The following is a 16,304-nucleotide window of genomic DNA, read 5'->3' on the forward strand; positions in this document are numbered from 1 at the left end:
GACCTAGGTCCAGCAATCTACTGTCTGGAGAAGTCTGGTGGGACCTAGGTCCACCAATCTACTGTCTGGAGAAGTCTGGTGGGACCTAGGTCCAGCAATCTACTGTCTGGAGAAGTCTGGTGGGACCTAGGTCCAGCAATCTACTGTCTGGAGAAGTCTGGTGGGACCTAGGTCCAGCAATCTACTGTCTGGAGAAGTCTGGTGGGACCTAGGTCCAGCAATCTACTGTCTGGAGAAGTCTGGTGGGACCTAGGTCCAGCAATCTACTGTCTGGAGAAGTCTGGTGGGACCTAGGTCCAGTAATCTACTGTCTGGAGAAGTCTGGTGGGACCTAGGTCCAGCAATCTACTGTCTGGAGAAGTCTGGTGGGACCTAGGTCCAGCAATCTACTGTCTGGAGAAGTCTGGTGGGACCTAGGTGCAGTAATCTACTGTCTGGAGAAGTCTGGTGGGACCTAGGTCCAGTAATCTACTGTCTGGAGAAGTCTGGTGGGACCTAGGTCCAGCAATCTACTGTCTGGAGAAGTCTGGTGGGACCTAGGTCCAGCAATCTACTGTCTGGAGAAGTCTGGTGGGACCTAGGTCCAGCAATCTACTGTCTGGAGAAGTCTGGTGGGACCTAGGTCCAGCAATCTACTGTCTGGAGAAGTCTGGTGGGACCTAGGTCCAGTAATCTACTGTCTGGAGAAGTCTGGTGGGACCTAGGTCCACCAATCTACTGTCTGGAGAAGTCTGGTGGGACCTAGGTCCAGCAATCTACTGTCTGGAGAAGTCTGGTGGGACCTAGGTCCAGCAATCTACTGTCTGGAGAAGTCTGGTGGGACCTAGGTCCAGCAATCTACTGTCTGGAGATGTCTGGTGGGACCTAGGTCCAGCAATCTACTGTCTGGAGAAGTCTGGTGGGACCTAGGTCCAGCAATCTACTGTCTGGAGAAGTCTGGTGGGACCTAGGTCCAGCAATCTACTGTCTGGAGAAGTCTGGTGGGACCTAGGTGCAGTAATCTACTGTCTGGAGAAGTCTGGTGGGACCTAGGTCCAGCAATCTACTGTCTGGAGAAGTCTGGTGGGACCTAGGTCCAGCAATCTACTGTCTGGAGAAGTCTGGTGGGACCTAGGTCCAGCAATCTACTGTCTGGAGAAGTCTGGTGGGACCTAGGTCCAGCAATCTACTGTCTGGAGAAGTCTGGTGGGACCTAGGTCCAGCAATCTACTGTCTGGAGAAGTCTGGTGGGACCTAGGTCCAGCAATCTACTGTCTGGAGAAGTCTGGTGGGACCTAGGTCCAGCAATCTACTGTCTGGAGATGTCTGGTGGGACCTAGGTCCAGCAATCTACTGTCTGGAGAAGTCTGGTGGGACCTAGGTCCAGCAATCTACTGTCTGGAGAAGTCTGGTGGGACCTAGGTCCAGCAATCTACTGTCTGGAGAAGTCTGGTGGGACCTAGGTCCAGCAATCTACTGTCTGGAGAAGTCTGGTGGGACCTAGGTCCAGCAATCTACTGTCTGGAGAAGTCTGGTGGGACCTAGGTCCAGTAATCTACTGTCTGGAGAAGTCTGGTGGGACCTAGGTCCAGCAATCTACTGTCTGGAGAAGTCTGGTGGGACCTAGGTCCAGTAATCTACTGTCTGGAGAAGTCTGGTGGGACCTAGGTCCAGTAATCTACTGTCTGGAGAAGTCTGGTGGGACCTAGGTCCAGCAATCTACTGTCTGGAGAAGTCTGGTGGGACCTAGGTCCAGTAATCTACTGTCTGGAGAAGTCTGGTGGGACCTAGACTATTAACACTTTGATTTCTGAAAGCATTCTTCATTTACAGCAACACACCTGCCTATGACTTTGCACAGTAGTGTATATATATATATATCCTTTATCATCCCCATACTGTTCTTATGTTTTATACATCCAAACATGTATATCCTCCTTACATCTCTCTCTCTCTATATCTATATACACTCACCAGCCACTCTATAAGGTACACCTGTTCAATTGCTTGGTAATATAAATTGCAAATCGGCCAATCACATGGCAGCAACTCAATGTACTTGGGCATCTAGATGTGGTGAAGACAACTTGCTGAAGTTCAAACCAAGCATCAGAATGGGGAAGAAAGGGGATTGAAGGGACTTTTTACGTGACATGGTTGCTGGTGGCAGACGGGTCGGTCTGAGTATTTCAGTATTTAGGATTTTCATGCACAACCATCTCTTGGGATTACAGAAAATGGTGGGAAAATATCCAGTGTTCGTTGTGTGGAGGAAAATGCCTTTTTGAGGTCAGAGGAGAATGGGCAGACTGGTTCCAGACTGATAAAAATGCAACATTAACTCCAATAACCTCTCGTTACACCCAAGGAATGCAGAATACCATCTTTGAACACACAACACATCCAACTTTTAAACAGATGGGCTACAGCAGCAGAAGAAACAACACCAGGTGCCATTTCTGTCAGCTAAGAACAGGAAACTGGGGCTACAATTGGCACAGGATCACCAACATCGGACAATTGAAGATTGGAAAAATGTTGCCTGCTCTGATGAGTCTGGATTTCACCTCCGACATTCAGATGGTAGGGTCAGAATTTAGCGCATGGATCCATCCTGCCTTGTATCACCAGTTCAGGCTGGTGGTGGGGGTGTAATGGTGCGGGGGATGGGGTATCACTGGTTCAGGCTGGTGGTGGGGGTGTAATGGTGTGGGGGTATCACCTATTCAGGCTGGTGGTGGGGGTGTAATGGTGAGGGGGATGGGGTATCACCGGTTCAGGCTGGTGGTGGGGGTGTAATGGTGTGGGGGATGGGGTATCACTGGTTCAGGCTGGTGGTGGGGGTGTAATGGTGTGGGGGATGGGGTATCACTGGTTCAGGCTGGTGGTGGGGGTGTAATGGTGTGGGGGATGGGATATCACTGGTTCAGGCTGGTGGTGGGGGTGTAATGGTGTGGGGGATGGGATATCACTGGTTCAGGCTGGTGGTGGGGGTGTAATGGTGTGGGGGATGGGGTATCACTGGTTCAGGCTGGTGGTGGGGGTGTAATGGTGTGGGGGATGGGGTATCACTGGTTCAGGCTGGTGGTGGGGGTGTAATGGTGTGGGGGATGGGATATCACTGGTTCAGGCTGGTGGTGGGGGTGTAATGGTGTGGGGGATGGGATATCACTGGTTCAGGCTGGTGGTGGGGGTGTAATGGTGTGGGGGATGGGGTATCACTGGTTCAGGCTGGTGGTGGGGGTGTAATGGTGCGGGGGATGGGGTATCACCTATTCAGGCTGGTGGTGGGGGGTAATGGTGTGGGGGATGGGGTATCACTGGTTCAGGCTGGTGGTGGGGGTGTAATGGTGTGGGGGATGGGGTATCACCGGTTCAGGCTGGTGGTGGGGGTGTAATGGTGTGGGGGATGGGGTATCACTGGTTCAGGCTGGTGGTGGGGGTGTAATGGTGTGGGGGATGGGGTATCACTGGTTCAGGCTGGTGGTGGGGGTGTAATGGTGTGGGGGATGGGGTATCACTGGTTCAGGCTGGTGGTGGGGGTGTAATGGTGTGGGGGATGGGATATCACCGGTTCAGGCTGGTGGTGGGGGTGTAATGGTGTGGGGGATGGGATATCACCGGTTCAGGCTGGTGGTGGGGGTGTAATGGTGTGGGGGATGGGGTATCACTGGTTCAGGCTGGTGGTGGGGGTGTAATGGTGTGGGGGATGGGGTATCACCGGTTCAGGCTGGTGGTGGGGGTGTAATGGTGTGGGGGATGGGGTATCACCGGTTCAGGCTGGTGGTGGGGGTGTAATGGTGTGGGGGATGGGGTATCACCGGTTCAGGCTGGTGGTGGGGGTGTAATGGTGTGGGGGATGGGGTATCACCGGTTCAGGCTGGTGGTGGGGGTGTAATGGTGTGGGGGATGGGGTATCACTGGTTCAGGCTGGTGGTGGGGGTGTAATGGTGTGGGGGATGGGATATCACCGGTTCAGGCTGGTGGTGGGGGTGTAATGGTGTGGGGGATGGGGTATCACTGGTTCAGGCTGGTGGTGGGGGTGTAATGGTGTGGGGGATGGGGTATCACCGGTTCAGGCTGGTGGTGGGGGTGTAATGGTGTGGGGGATGGGGTATCACCGGTTCAGGCTGGTGGTGGGGGTGTAATGGTGTGGGGGATGGGGTATCACCGGTTCAGGCTGGTGGTGGGGGTGTAATGGTGTGGAGGGATGGGGTATCACCGGTTCAGGCTGGTGGTGGGGGTGTAATGGTGCGGGGGATGGGGTATCACCGGTTCAGGCTGGTGGTGGGGGTGTAATGGTGCGGGGGATGGGGTATCACCGGTTCAGGCTGTTGGTGGTGGGGGTGTAATGGTGCGGGGGATGGGGTATCACCGGTTCAGGCTGGTGGTGGGGGTGTAATGGTGCGGGGGATGGGGTATCACCGGTTCAGGCTGGTGGTGGGGATGTAATGGTGTGGGGGATGGGATATCACCGGTTCAGGCTGGTGGTGGGGGTGTAATGGTGCGGGGGATGGGGTATCACCGGTTCAGGCTGGTGGTGGGGGTGTAATGGTGCGGGGGATGGGGTATCACTGGTTCAGGCTGGTGGTGGGGGTGTAATGGTGCGGGGGATGGGGTATCACTGGTTCAGGCTGGTGGTGGGGGTGTAATGGTGTGGGGGATGGGATATCACTGGTTCAGGCTGGTGGTGGGGGTGTAATGGTGCGGGGGATGGGGTATCACCGGTTCAGGCTGGTGGTGGGGGTGTAATGGTGCGGGGGATGGGGTATCACCGGTTCAGGCTGGTGGTGGGGGTGTAATGGTGCGGGGGATGGGGTATCACTGGTTCAGGCTGGTGGTGGGGGTGTAATGGTGTGGGGGATGGGGTATCACCGGTTCAGGCTGGTGGTGGGGGTGTAATGGTGTGGGGGATGGGGTATCACCGGTTCAGGCTGGTGGTGGGGATGTAATGGTGTGGGGGATGGGATATCACTGGTTCAGGCTGGTGGTGGGGGTGTAATGGTGTGGGGGATGGGGTATCACTGGTTCAGGCTGGTGGTGGGAGTGTAATGGTGCGGGGGATGGGGTATCACCGGTTCAGGCTGGTGGTGGGGGTGTAATGGTGCGGGGGATGGGGTATCACCGGTTCAGGCTGGTGGTGGGGGGTGTAATGGTGCGGGGGATGGGATATCAATCATCTCACCACTGGACAATGAGGTCCCTGTCCTCCAATGGCCTCCACACTCACCACATCTTATCCAATAGAGCTCCTTTGGGACGTGGTGGAACGGGAGATTGGCATCATGGATGTGCAGTGACTGTGTGATGTCACTATGGAGGAGAATCTCTGAGGAACGTTTCCAACACCTTGTAGTATCTACACCACCAAGAATGGAGGCCACAGGGGGTCCAACCCGCTACTAGCAAGGGGGACCTAATAAAATGGCCGGTGAGTATATATCGTCCTATACATCCTGTATTATATACGGTGTATACAGTATATCCTATATACCATTCTATAGCCTATATATATATCCTATACTGTCCTATATAGAGGGGGGGGGGGGATAACGATTGTCTCCCCTGCAGATTGTGTAAGTTTTGCCCCTTCCATAGAAATGAAGGATCTATAATTGTATTTTATTTGATGGAGACAGAAAATCAACCAAAATCACACAATACAAATGTTATAAATGGAGTAAAATAAGTATTTGATCCCCAACCAACCAACAACCCTCCCCCCACAGACTGGCTCCAGTAGGTGCTCATGTGGTACACAGATCAGTCCTGTCAATGTAAGAAGGTCCTCCTAATGACAACTCGTTATGTGTATAGAAGACGCCTGTCCACAGAATCCCTTCCCTCCAATCCTCACCATCATGGGGAAGACCAAAGATCTGTCAGATCTCACGATTGGACAATCCGCCGGACTTCCCGAACGAGCGGACCTGCCCACACACCACCGGACTTCCCGAACGAGCGGACCTGCCCACACGCCACCGGACTTCCCAAACGAGCGGACCTGCCCACACGCCACCGGACTTCCCGAACGAGCGGACCTGCCCACACACCACCGGACTTCCCGAACGAGCGGACCTGCCCACACACCACCGGACTTCCCAAACGAGCGGACCTGCCCACACACCACCGGACTTCCCGAACGAGCGGACCTGCCCACACACCACCGGACTTCCCGAACGAGCGGACCTGCCCACACGCCACCGGACTTCCCGAACGAGCGGACCTGCCCACACACACCACCGGACTTCCCGAACGCGCGGACCTGCCCACACACCACCGGACTTCCCGAACGAGTGGACCTGCCCACATGCCACCGGACTTCCCGAATGAGCGGACCTGCCCACACACCACCGGACTTCCCGAACAAGCGGACCTGCCCACACCCGGAGAAAAGTCCGTTAATTTTGAGCGCGGCTCCAGGTAGGCGGGACTAGCGAAGGAAGTGAATGTCGCCGCCTCCATCGGAGAGATTGACCCCTCGCCGCCCCGTCACCTGGTATGGACTTAAAGGGGAAGCCCTACACCAAAAAAACGGCATGGGGGTCCCCCCAAAGTCCATAGCAGACCCTTATCCGAGCACACAGCCCGGCCGGTCCGGAAAGTGGGTGGGGATGAGCAAGCTCCCCCCCCCTGAACTGTACCAGGCCGCGTGCCCTCAACATGGGGGGCACTTTAGCCAATTTTTTACTGGCAACTCGAAAAGTTACAAAATTCCAGTTTTAAGTGCAAATTTCAGTATTTAGGCTACAAACACGTAGAAAATACCATCAGAAATGACATTGAAGGTGGATAATAATGCAAAAAACATATTTGTGATAAAGTAGCTCAGAGACAGGACAGGCGGGCAAATAATGGAATGGGCAGGAAGATGATGGTGACACCTCACCCACCCGCCTATGTCACAGTGACAGTGTCTCCATGCCAGGTGGTCCTTTCAGCCCAAAAGACCCGATCCCATCCTACAGACCCCTACACAAAGCTCTGCCATCCCATGACATGCTCAGGCATTGCCTCTGCCCCTCCTCAGGAAGACACATGTACAGGTCCCCCTCCTCAGGAAGACACATGTACAGGTCCCCCTCCTCAGGAAGACACATGTACAGGTCCCCCTCCTCAGGAAGACACATGTACAGGTCCCCCTCCTCAGGAAGACACATGTACAGGTCCCCCTCCTCAGGAAGACACATGGACAGGTCCCCCTCCTCAGGAAGACACATGTACAGGTCCCCCTCCTCAGGAAGACACATGTACAGGTCCCCCTCCTCAGGAAGACACATGTACAGGTCCCCCTCCTCAGGAAGACACATGTACAGGTCCCCCTCCTCAGGAAGACACATGTACAGGTCCCCCTCCTCAGGAAGACACATGTACAGGTCCCCCTCCTCAGGTAGACACATGTACAGGTCCCCCTCCTCAGGAAGACACATGTACAGGTCCCCCTCCTCAGGAAGACACATGTACAGGTCCCCCTCCTCAGGAAGACACATGTACAGGTCCCCCTCCTCAGGAAGACACATGTACAGGTCCCCCTCCTCAGGAAGACACATGTACAGGTCCCCCTCCTCAGGAAGACACATGTACAGGTCCCCCTCCTCAGGAAGACACATGTACAGGTCCCCCTCCTCAGGAAGACACATGTACAGGTCCCCCTCCTCAGGAAGACACATGTACAGGTCCCCCTCCTCAGGAAGACACATGTACAGGTCCCCCTCCTCAGGAAGACACATGTACAGGTCCCCCTCCTCAGGAAGACACATGTACAGGTCCTCCTCCTCAGGAAGACACATGTACAGGTCCCCTTCCTCAGGAAGACACATGTACAGGTCCCCCTCCTCAGGAAGACACATGTACAGGTCCCATTCCTCAGGAAGACGCATGTACAGGTCCCCCTCCTCAGAAAGTGACATGTACAGGTCCCCCTCCTCAGGAAGACACATGTGCATGTCCCCCTCCTCAGGTAGACACATGTACAGGTCCCCCCTCCTCAGGAAGACACATGTACAGGTCCCCTTCCTCAGGAAGACACATGTACAGATCCCCTTCCTCAGGAAGACACATGGACAGGTCCCCCTACTCAGAAAGTGACATGTACAGGTCCCCCCTCCTCAGGAAGACACATGTACAGGTCCCCCTCCTCAGGTAGACACATGTACAGGTCCCCCTCCTCAGGAAGACACATGTACAGGTCCCCCTCCTCAGGAAGACACATGCACAGGTCCCCCTCCTCAGGAAGTGACATGTACAGGTCCCCCTCCTCAGGAAGACACATGTACATGTCCCCCTCCTCAGGAAGACACATGTACAGGTCCCCCTCCTCAGGAAGACACATGTACAGGTCCCCCTCCTCAGGAAGACACATGTACAGGTCCCCCTCCTCAGGAAGACACATGTACAGGTCCCCCTCCTCAGGAAGACGCATGTACAGGTCCTCCTCCTCAGGAAGACACATGTACAGGTCCCCTCCTCAGGAAGACACATGTACAGGTCCCCCTCCTCAGGAAGACACATGGACAGGTCCCCCTCCTCAGGAAGACACATGTACAGGTCCCCCTCCTCGGGAAGACACATGTACAGGTCCCCCTCCTCAGGAAGACACATGTACAGGTCCCCCTCCTCAGGAAGACACATGGACAGGTCCCCCTCCTCAGGAAGACACATGTACAGGTCCCCCTCCTCAGGAAGACACATGTACAGGTCCCCCTCCTCAGGAAGACACATGTACAGGTCCCCCTCCTCAGGAAGACACATGTACAGGTCCCCCTCCTCAGGAAGACACATGTACAGGTCCTCCTCCTCAGGAAGACACATGTACAGGTCCCCCTCCTCAGGAAGACACATGTACAGGGCCCCCTCCTCAGGAAGACACATGTACAGGTCCCCCTCCTCAGGAAGACACATGTACAGGTCCTCCTCCTCAGGAAGACACATGTACAGGTCCTCCTCCACCTCAGGAAGACACTACAGGACTCTCTGAAGTCTGCAAATGAACATCTAAATGATTCAGAGAAGGATTGGGGGAGAAAGTTCTGTGGTCAGATGAGACCAAAATTCAGCTCTTTGGCATCAACTCGACTCGCCGTGTTTGGAGGAAGAAAAATGGTGACTATGACCCTAAGAACACCATCCCTACAGTCACACACGGAGGTGAGAACATGAACACCATCCTTACAGTCACACACGGAGGTGAGAACATGAACACCATCCCTACAGTCACACACGGAGGTGGGAACATGAACACCATCCTTACAGTCACACACGGAGGTGAGAACATGAACACCATCCTTACAGTCACACACGGAGGTGGGAACATGAACACCATCCTTACAGTCACACACGGAGGTGAGAACATGAACACCATCCCTACAGTCACACACGGAGGTGGGAACATGAACACCATCCCTACAGTCACACACGGAGGTGGGAACATGAACACCATCCTTACAGTCACACACGGAGGTGAGAACATGAACACCATCCTTACAGTCACACACGGAGGTGGGAACATGAACACCATCCTTACAGTCACACACGGAGGTGAGAACATGAACACCATCCTTACAGTCACACACGGAGGTGAGAACATGAACACCATCCCTACAGTCACACACGGAGGTGGGAACATGAACACCATCCTTACAGTCACACACGGAGGTGAGAACATGAACACCATCCCTACAGTCACACACAGAAGTGGAAACATGAACACCATCCCTACAGTCACACACGGAGGTGGGAACATGACACTTTGGGGCTGTTTCTCTGATAAAGGTACAGGCCGACTTTGCCATATTGAGGGGCCAATGGACGGGGTCATGTATTGTAAGATCTTGGATAAGAACCTTCTTCCCTCACCCAGAACACTGAAGATGGGTCATGGATGAGTCTTCCAGCATAACAATGACCCAAAACATACCACCAAGGCAACAAAGGAGTGGCTCAAGAAGAAGCACATGAAGGTCATGGAGTGGCCTAGCCAGTCTCCAGACCTTAATCCTATAGAAAATGTATGGAGGAGCTGAAACTTTGAGTTGCCAAGAGACCATAAGGATTTAGAGATCTGTAGAGAAGAGAAGACCAAAATCCCTCCTGAGATGTGTGCAAACCTGATCACCACCTACAAGAAACGTCTGACCTCTGTGATCGCCAACAAGGGTTTCTCCACCAACTACTAGGGGATCGAATACTTATTTTACTCCCTGGACTACAACTCCATTTATAACATTTGTATCGTGTATTCATACATCTAGATATGAAATCTTTCTATGCAGGATTGATGAAATTGTCCAGACGAGGATTAGATATCATCATCACTTCTACCATCTGTTATAGGTTATATGGTGTGTACATATAGATGGTCTGTAGGTTATATGGTGTGTACATATAGATGGTCTGTAAGTTATATGGTGCGTACATATAGATGGTCTGTAGGTTATATGGTGTGTACATATAGATGGTCTGTAGGTTATATGGTGCGTACATATAGATGGTCTGTAGGTTATATGGTGTGTACATATAGATGGTCTGTAGGTTATATGGTGCGTACATATAGATGGTCTGTAGGTTATATGGTGTGTACATATAGATGGTCTGTAGGTTATATGGTGTGTACATATAGATGGTCTGTAGGTTATATGGTGTGTACATATAGATGGTCTGTAGGTTATATGGTGTGTACATATAGATGGTCTGTAGGTTATATGGTGTGTACATGTAGATGGTCTGTAGGTTATATGGTGTGTACATGTAGATGGTCTGTAGGTTATATGGTGCGTACATATAGATGGTCTGTAGGTTATATGGTGTGTACATATAGATGGTCTGTAGGTTATATGGTGTGTACATATAGATGGTCTGTAGGTTATATGGTGTGTACATGTAGATGGTCTGTAGGTTATATGGTGTGTACATATAGATGGTCTGTAGGTTATATGGTGTGTACATATAGATGGTCTGTAGGTTATATGGTGTGTACATATAGATGGTCTGTAGGTTATATGGTGTGTACATATAGATGGTCTGTAGGTTATATGGTGTGTACATATAGATGGTCTGTAGGTTATATGGTGTGTACATATAGATGGTCTGTAGGTTATATGGTGTGTACATATAGATGGTCTGTAGGTTATATGGTGTGTACATATAGATGGTCTGTAGGTTATATGGTTATAGCAGAGCATTGATTAGTACACACCTGCTTGGCTCGCTCGGAAGTGACGCTGCTCTGGGAGGGGAGAAGTCCCAGCTCGTTCTTCATTGCTCCTTGTGGAAGTTCTCTGACTTTTTCAGCTATGAAGTTGTGTGCCGCCAGCAAAGCTTCCAGCGTTCCTTGTACCAGACACACCCGCTCCGTCGTTCCTGTTCAGAAAACACAAATACGCTCATTATATGGCCCTCCTCTTCTTCACATAGAAATATTCTTCAGGATTATTGACTCTGTGTTCAGAGGGAAGATTAATTTCATATCATTCAGGATTCGGGTTTTATTGGCACTAGGGAAGGTGTAAGGCTTGGCATGGGCGAGCCCCGGGGTTGGGCCGAGCGCTGCTTAGAGAGCACTGGAAGGCAGAATTAGTGGCTGGGATCTTCTCTGGAGTTTTGGTGGATATTCTCCATCATATAAATCACACCAATGATAAAAATGATAGACCTTCATTTCTATGTAAGTGGGACACAATCAGCAGGGGAGACCATCAACATTGCCCCTCTGTATGTATCATGTATTCATACATTTAGATATGTATATATACAGTATGTGACAAAAGTAAGTACACCCTCAGTGACATTTCTTCTCTCTTTTCATGTGACAACACTGAAGAAATGACACTTGTCTACAATGTAAAGTAGTGAGTGTACAGCTTGTATAACAGTGTAAATTTCCTGTCCCCTCAAAATAACTCAACACACAGCCATTAATGTCTAAACCGCTGGCAACAAAAGTCAGTACACCCCTAAGTGAAAATCTCCAAATTGGGCCCAATTAGCCATTTTCACTCCCCGGTGTCATGTGACTCGTTAGTGTTATGGTGTGTACATATAGATGGTCTGTAGGTTATATGGTGTGTACATATAGATGGTCTGTAGGTTATGTGGTGTGTACATATAGATGGTCTGTAGGTTATATGGTGTGTACATGTAGATGGTCTGTAGGTTATGTGGTGTGTACATATAGATGGTCTGTAGGTTATATGGTGCGTACATATAGATGGTCTGTAGGTTATATGGTGCGTACATATAGATGGTCTGTAGGTTATATGGTGTGTACATATAGATGGTCTGTAGGTTATATGGTGCGTACATATAGATGGTCTGTAGGTTATATGGTGTGTACATATAGATGGTCTGTAGGTTATATGGTGTGTACATATAGATGGTCTGTAGGTTATATGGTGTGTACACATCATAGATGGATCCTGGTTGAGGTTTGGATGTCCCAGGCACAAATAAGTATCTCACTGCTTGCCACCAAATGTGACAGAATCCGGACACCCTGACTGGCTATCTCCGCCATGAAGCTTTCAAACTCTGAAACACGAGAACAGAGAAACTTCTTATAGTTACCCCAAGAACTAGGCATCACCAGTTTTGGAGTAAACCAGAATAAGAACTGTTTATTTGAACAAGAATATAGGCTTTTATACACTTGAGAAGGAGGTAACTCACTACATTAACAGTGACCCAAATATTTACCCAAAACATCACACAATGGTTTAGCTAACCAGGTACAGCTGACTTATGGCTAACTCCAATTCAGAGGATCCTTAATTAACCACCTGGATACTCAGATGTCACATTCCAGGTCAGACTTGCCGACTTCAAGCTAACTACAGACAATACACATTATCATAAGTATAAACACAGCAGACCTTCAGACAATAGCATGAGAACCCACTTACAATAAACACATTATGGCAGGGGCCCCCAGACAGGTGGCTTGCTGATGACATCAACATTATGAGTCCCAAGCTGGCAGAGACCATCATGCCCTTTTTAATAATGTCCTTTTGCATTACATAAAAGAACATCTTTCTAAATGCTTGCATCTCCCTCAAATGCCAGAGTCCATAGTCGGTAGGCAGAGGCCAGCATTCAACCCCCTCCAAAAGCCTCTGTCCCGGGTGAGTCTATCACAGGTATCAGTGGTTGTGTTAGGGTTAGAGTTGGCATTGGTGGTTTGTTTAGGGTAAGAGTTGGTTTTGTGGTTGGGTTAGGGTTGTAGTTAGTATTGGTGGTTGAGTTAGGGTAAGAGTTGGTTTTGGTGATTGGGTTAGAGTTAGGGTCAGTGTTAGTGGTTGGGTTCAGATTAAAGTTACAATTAATAGCTGCCTTTATTGTGCCCACTTTAGATACTGTAGATGAGAAGATAAAAGGACTCCACATAGAATTAAACTTTGATTTAGTATACATTCTGTTCCTTTGAAGTATCATGGGAGGAACAGGTGACAGGTGAGGTGGGGGAGGAACGGGTGACAAGGTGGGGGAGGAACGGGTGACAAGTAAGGTGGGGGAGGAACGGGTGACAGGTAAGGTGGGCGGAAAATGATTGACAGGTAAGGTGGGGAGGAACGGGTGATAGGTAAGGTGGGGGAGGGGAGGAACGGGTGACAGGTAAGGTGGGGAGAAACAGCTGCAGAGGAGCCCCCCCCCCCACCCTGGGCCCGCAGAGGAGAACCCCCACTCTGTGCCTGTAGAGGAGATCCCCCACCCCATGCCTGCAGAGGAGTCCCCCCCACACCGGACATGCAGAGAAGACCCCCCCCCACTCTGGGTCTGCAGAAGAGACCCCCCACCCTATGCCTTTAGAGGAGTTCCCCCACTCTGTGCCTGCAGAGGAGACCCCCCCACTCTGTGCCTGCGGAGAAGACCCCCACCCCGGGCCTGCAGAGGAGTACCCCCCACCCTGGACCTGCAGAGGAGAACCCCCACTCTGTGCCTGCAGAGGAGACCCCCCCACCTCATGCCTACAGAGGAGACCCCCCACCTCATGCCTACAGAGGAAACCCCCCAACCACATGGCTACAGAGGAGACCCCCACCCCATGCTTGCAGAGGAAAACCCTCACCCGGAGCCTGCAGAGGAGACCCCCCACCTCATGCCTGCAGAGGAGACCCCCCCACCCCGGGCCTGCAGCGCAGGGAAGCCGCTAATAGTAAATTTCTATTGTATGAATCCAGGCCTAACAGAATAACACCGTATCGTCGTGGCAACCTGACATACACATGACCGTCTGACAGTAAGCTGTTTCCATGGCAATAGATTATATCCTGTGGAAGAGACTACAACATCTGGTAGTCAGCTGTCTCCATAGCAACCTGGACCCTTCTCTGGACTGCCATGCCTGATTGGCTGGGAACGGTTTCCACGGATACCAATTATTTCCTAGGCTTTGGCCTGCAGGGACTCGGCCTTTGCTGTCAGTGTGCCAGGTCCATGGCGTGAGATTGTGGCACGTTTATATTCCCGGCACGTTCACCGGGAATAGAACCAGACACTGGGCGCCCATAGAAAGTGTCCCTGCATTGGCCCATGTGAAGGCTGCTGCTGGAAATGCTGGTCGCCTGGCAAGCTGCGGCTGTCATGGTGATTTCGGATCTGCAGGACGGTGATTGGAAGGGATCACTTCCCGGCTCTCTTATGGTTTGCACAGAGCGGCCCCTATCCTCCTCTTCTGGGGCCCCCTTCTGGCGCTCCTGGCTCCTCCTCCCTTGCAGGCCCAATCCTAAGCCGGCTCTGTGCGTCCATTGACACACACATTGCAGCCCTGCCCCTCACTCCCACCTCACTGGCTGTGATTGACAGCAGGGGAGCCAATGAGGAGCATGAGGGTGGAGAGAGCCTTGGCTGGATGGAGATCGGGCTCAGGGAGCCTGGAGGGGTTTATCTTCATACAGAGAATGGATTCTACAGCAATGACTGAGGCTTCTCCCAAGACTTTCATGCAGCTAAGAACACATCAGACATTCCGGATATCAGACAGATCACGGAGTCCATAGTAATACAAATGTATTGGAAACTCCTTCATATAACCAGATTTACACCCCCGATTTCAGGGGTACACCACATCTACGGGCCTTCCTTTATCTAGATACACCACGTCTACGGGCCTTCCTTTATCCAGATACACCACGTCTACGGGCCTTTCTTTATCTAGATACACCAAGTCTATGGGCCTTCCTTTATCTAGATACACCACGTCTATGGGCCTTCCTATATCCAGATACACCACATCTACGGGCCTTCCTTTATCTAGATACACCACGTCTACGGGCCTTTCTTTATCCAGATACACCACGTCTACGGGCCTTCCTTTATCTAGATACACCACGTCTACAGGCCTTTCTTTATCTAGATACACCACGTCTATGGGCCTTCCTTTATCTAGATACACCACGTCTATGGGCCTTCCTATATCCAGATACACCACGTCTACGGGCCTTCCTTTATCCAGATACACCACGTCTACGGGCCTTTCTTTATCCAGATACACCACGTCTACGGGCCTTCCTTTATCTAGATACACCACGTCTACAGGCCTTCCTTTATCTAGATACACCACGTCTATGGGCCTTCCTTTATCTAGATACACCACATCTACGGGCCTTCCTTTATCCAGATACACCACGTCTACGGGCCTTCCTTTATCTAGATACACCACATCTACGGGCCTTCCTTTATCTAGATACACCACATCTACGGGCCTTCCTTTATCTAGATACACCATGTCTACAGACCTTCCTTTATCTAGATATACCACATCTACGGGCCTTTCTTTATCCAGATACACCACGTCTACGGGCCTTCCTTTATTTAGATACACCACATCTACGGGCCTTCCTTTATCTAGATACACCACGTCTATGGGCCTTCCTTTATCTAGATACACCACGTCTATGGGCCTTCCTTTATCTACATACACCACATCTACAGGCTTTCCTTTATTTAGATACACCACGTCTATGGCCTTCCTTTATCTACATACACCACGTCTATGGGCCTTCCTTTATCTAGATACACCACGTCTACGGGCCTTCCTTTATCTACATACACCACGTCTATGGGCCTTCCTTTATCTAGATACACCACGTCTACGGGCCTTCCTTTATCTACATACACCACGTCTATGGGCCTTCCTTTATCTAGATACACCACGTCTACGGGCCTTCCTTTATCTAGATACACCACGTCTACGTGCCTTCCTTTATCTAGATACACCACTTCTACGAGCCTTCCTTTATCCAGATACACCACGTCTACGGGCCTTCCTTTATCCAGATACACCACGTCTACGGGCCTTCCTTTATCTAGATACACCACGTCTACGGGCC

General features: G+C 51.2%; 1 protein-coding gene across 1 annotated transcript in view; it reads right to left on the reverse strand.

Annotated features, from left to right (window-relative positions):
- The window catches only part of LOC143941198 (RNA-binding protein Nova-2-like), a 55,638-nt gene that overhangs the window by 13,903 nt on the left and 25,431 nt on the right, over nucleotides 1-16,304 (reverse strand). The window contains exon 3 of the mRNA XM_077463233.1: nucleotides 11,174-11,337. Within this exon, the coding sequence (XP_077319359.1) occupies nucleotides 11,174-11,337 (164 nt within the window). The remainder of the gene's footprint in view (nucleotides 1-11,173; nucleotides 11,338-16,304) is intronic.

This window comes from Lithobates pipiens, unplaced genomic scaffold, assembly GCF_037356315.1.
Source record: "Lithobates pipiens isolate NorthernLeopardFrog02 unplaced genomic scaffold, aLitPip1_a1.2 Scaffold_3, whole genome shotgun sequence".
Classification (NCBI taxonomy): domain Eukaryota; kingdom Metazoa; phylum Chordata; class Amphibia; order Anura; family Ranidae; genus Lithobates; species Lithobates pipiens.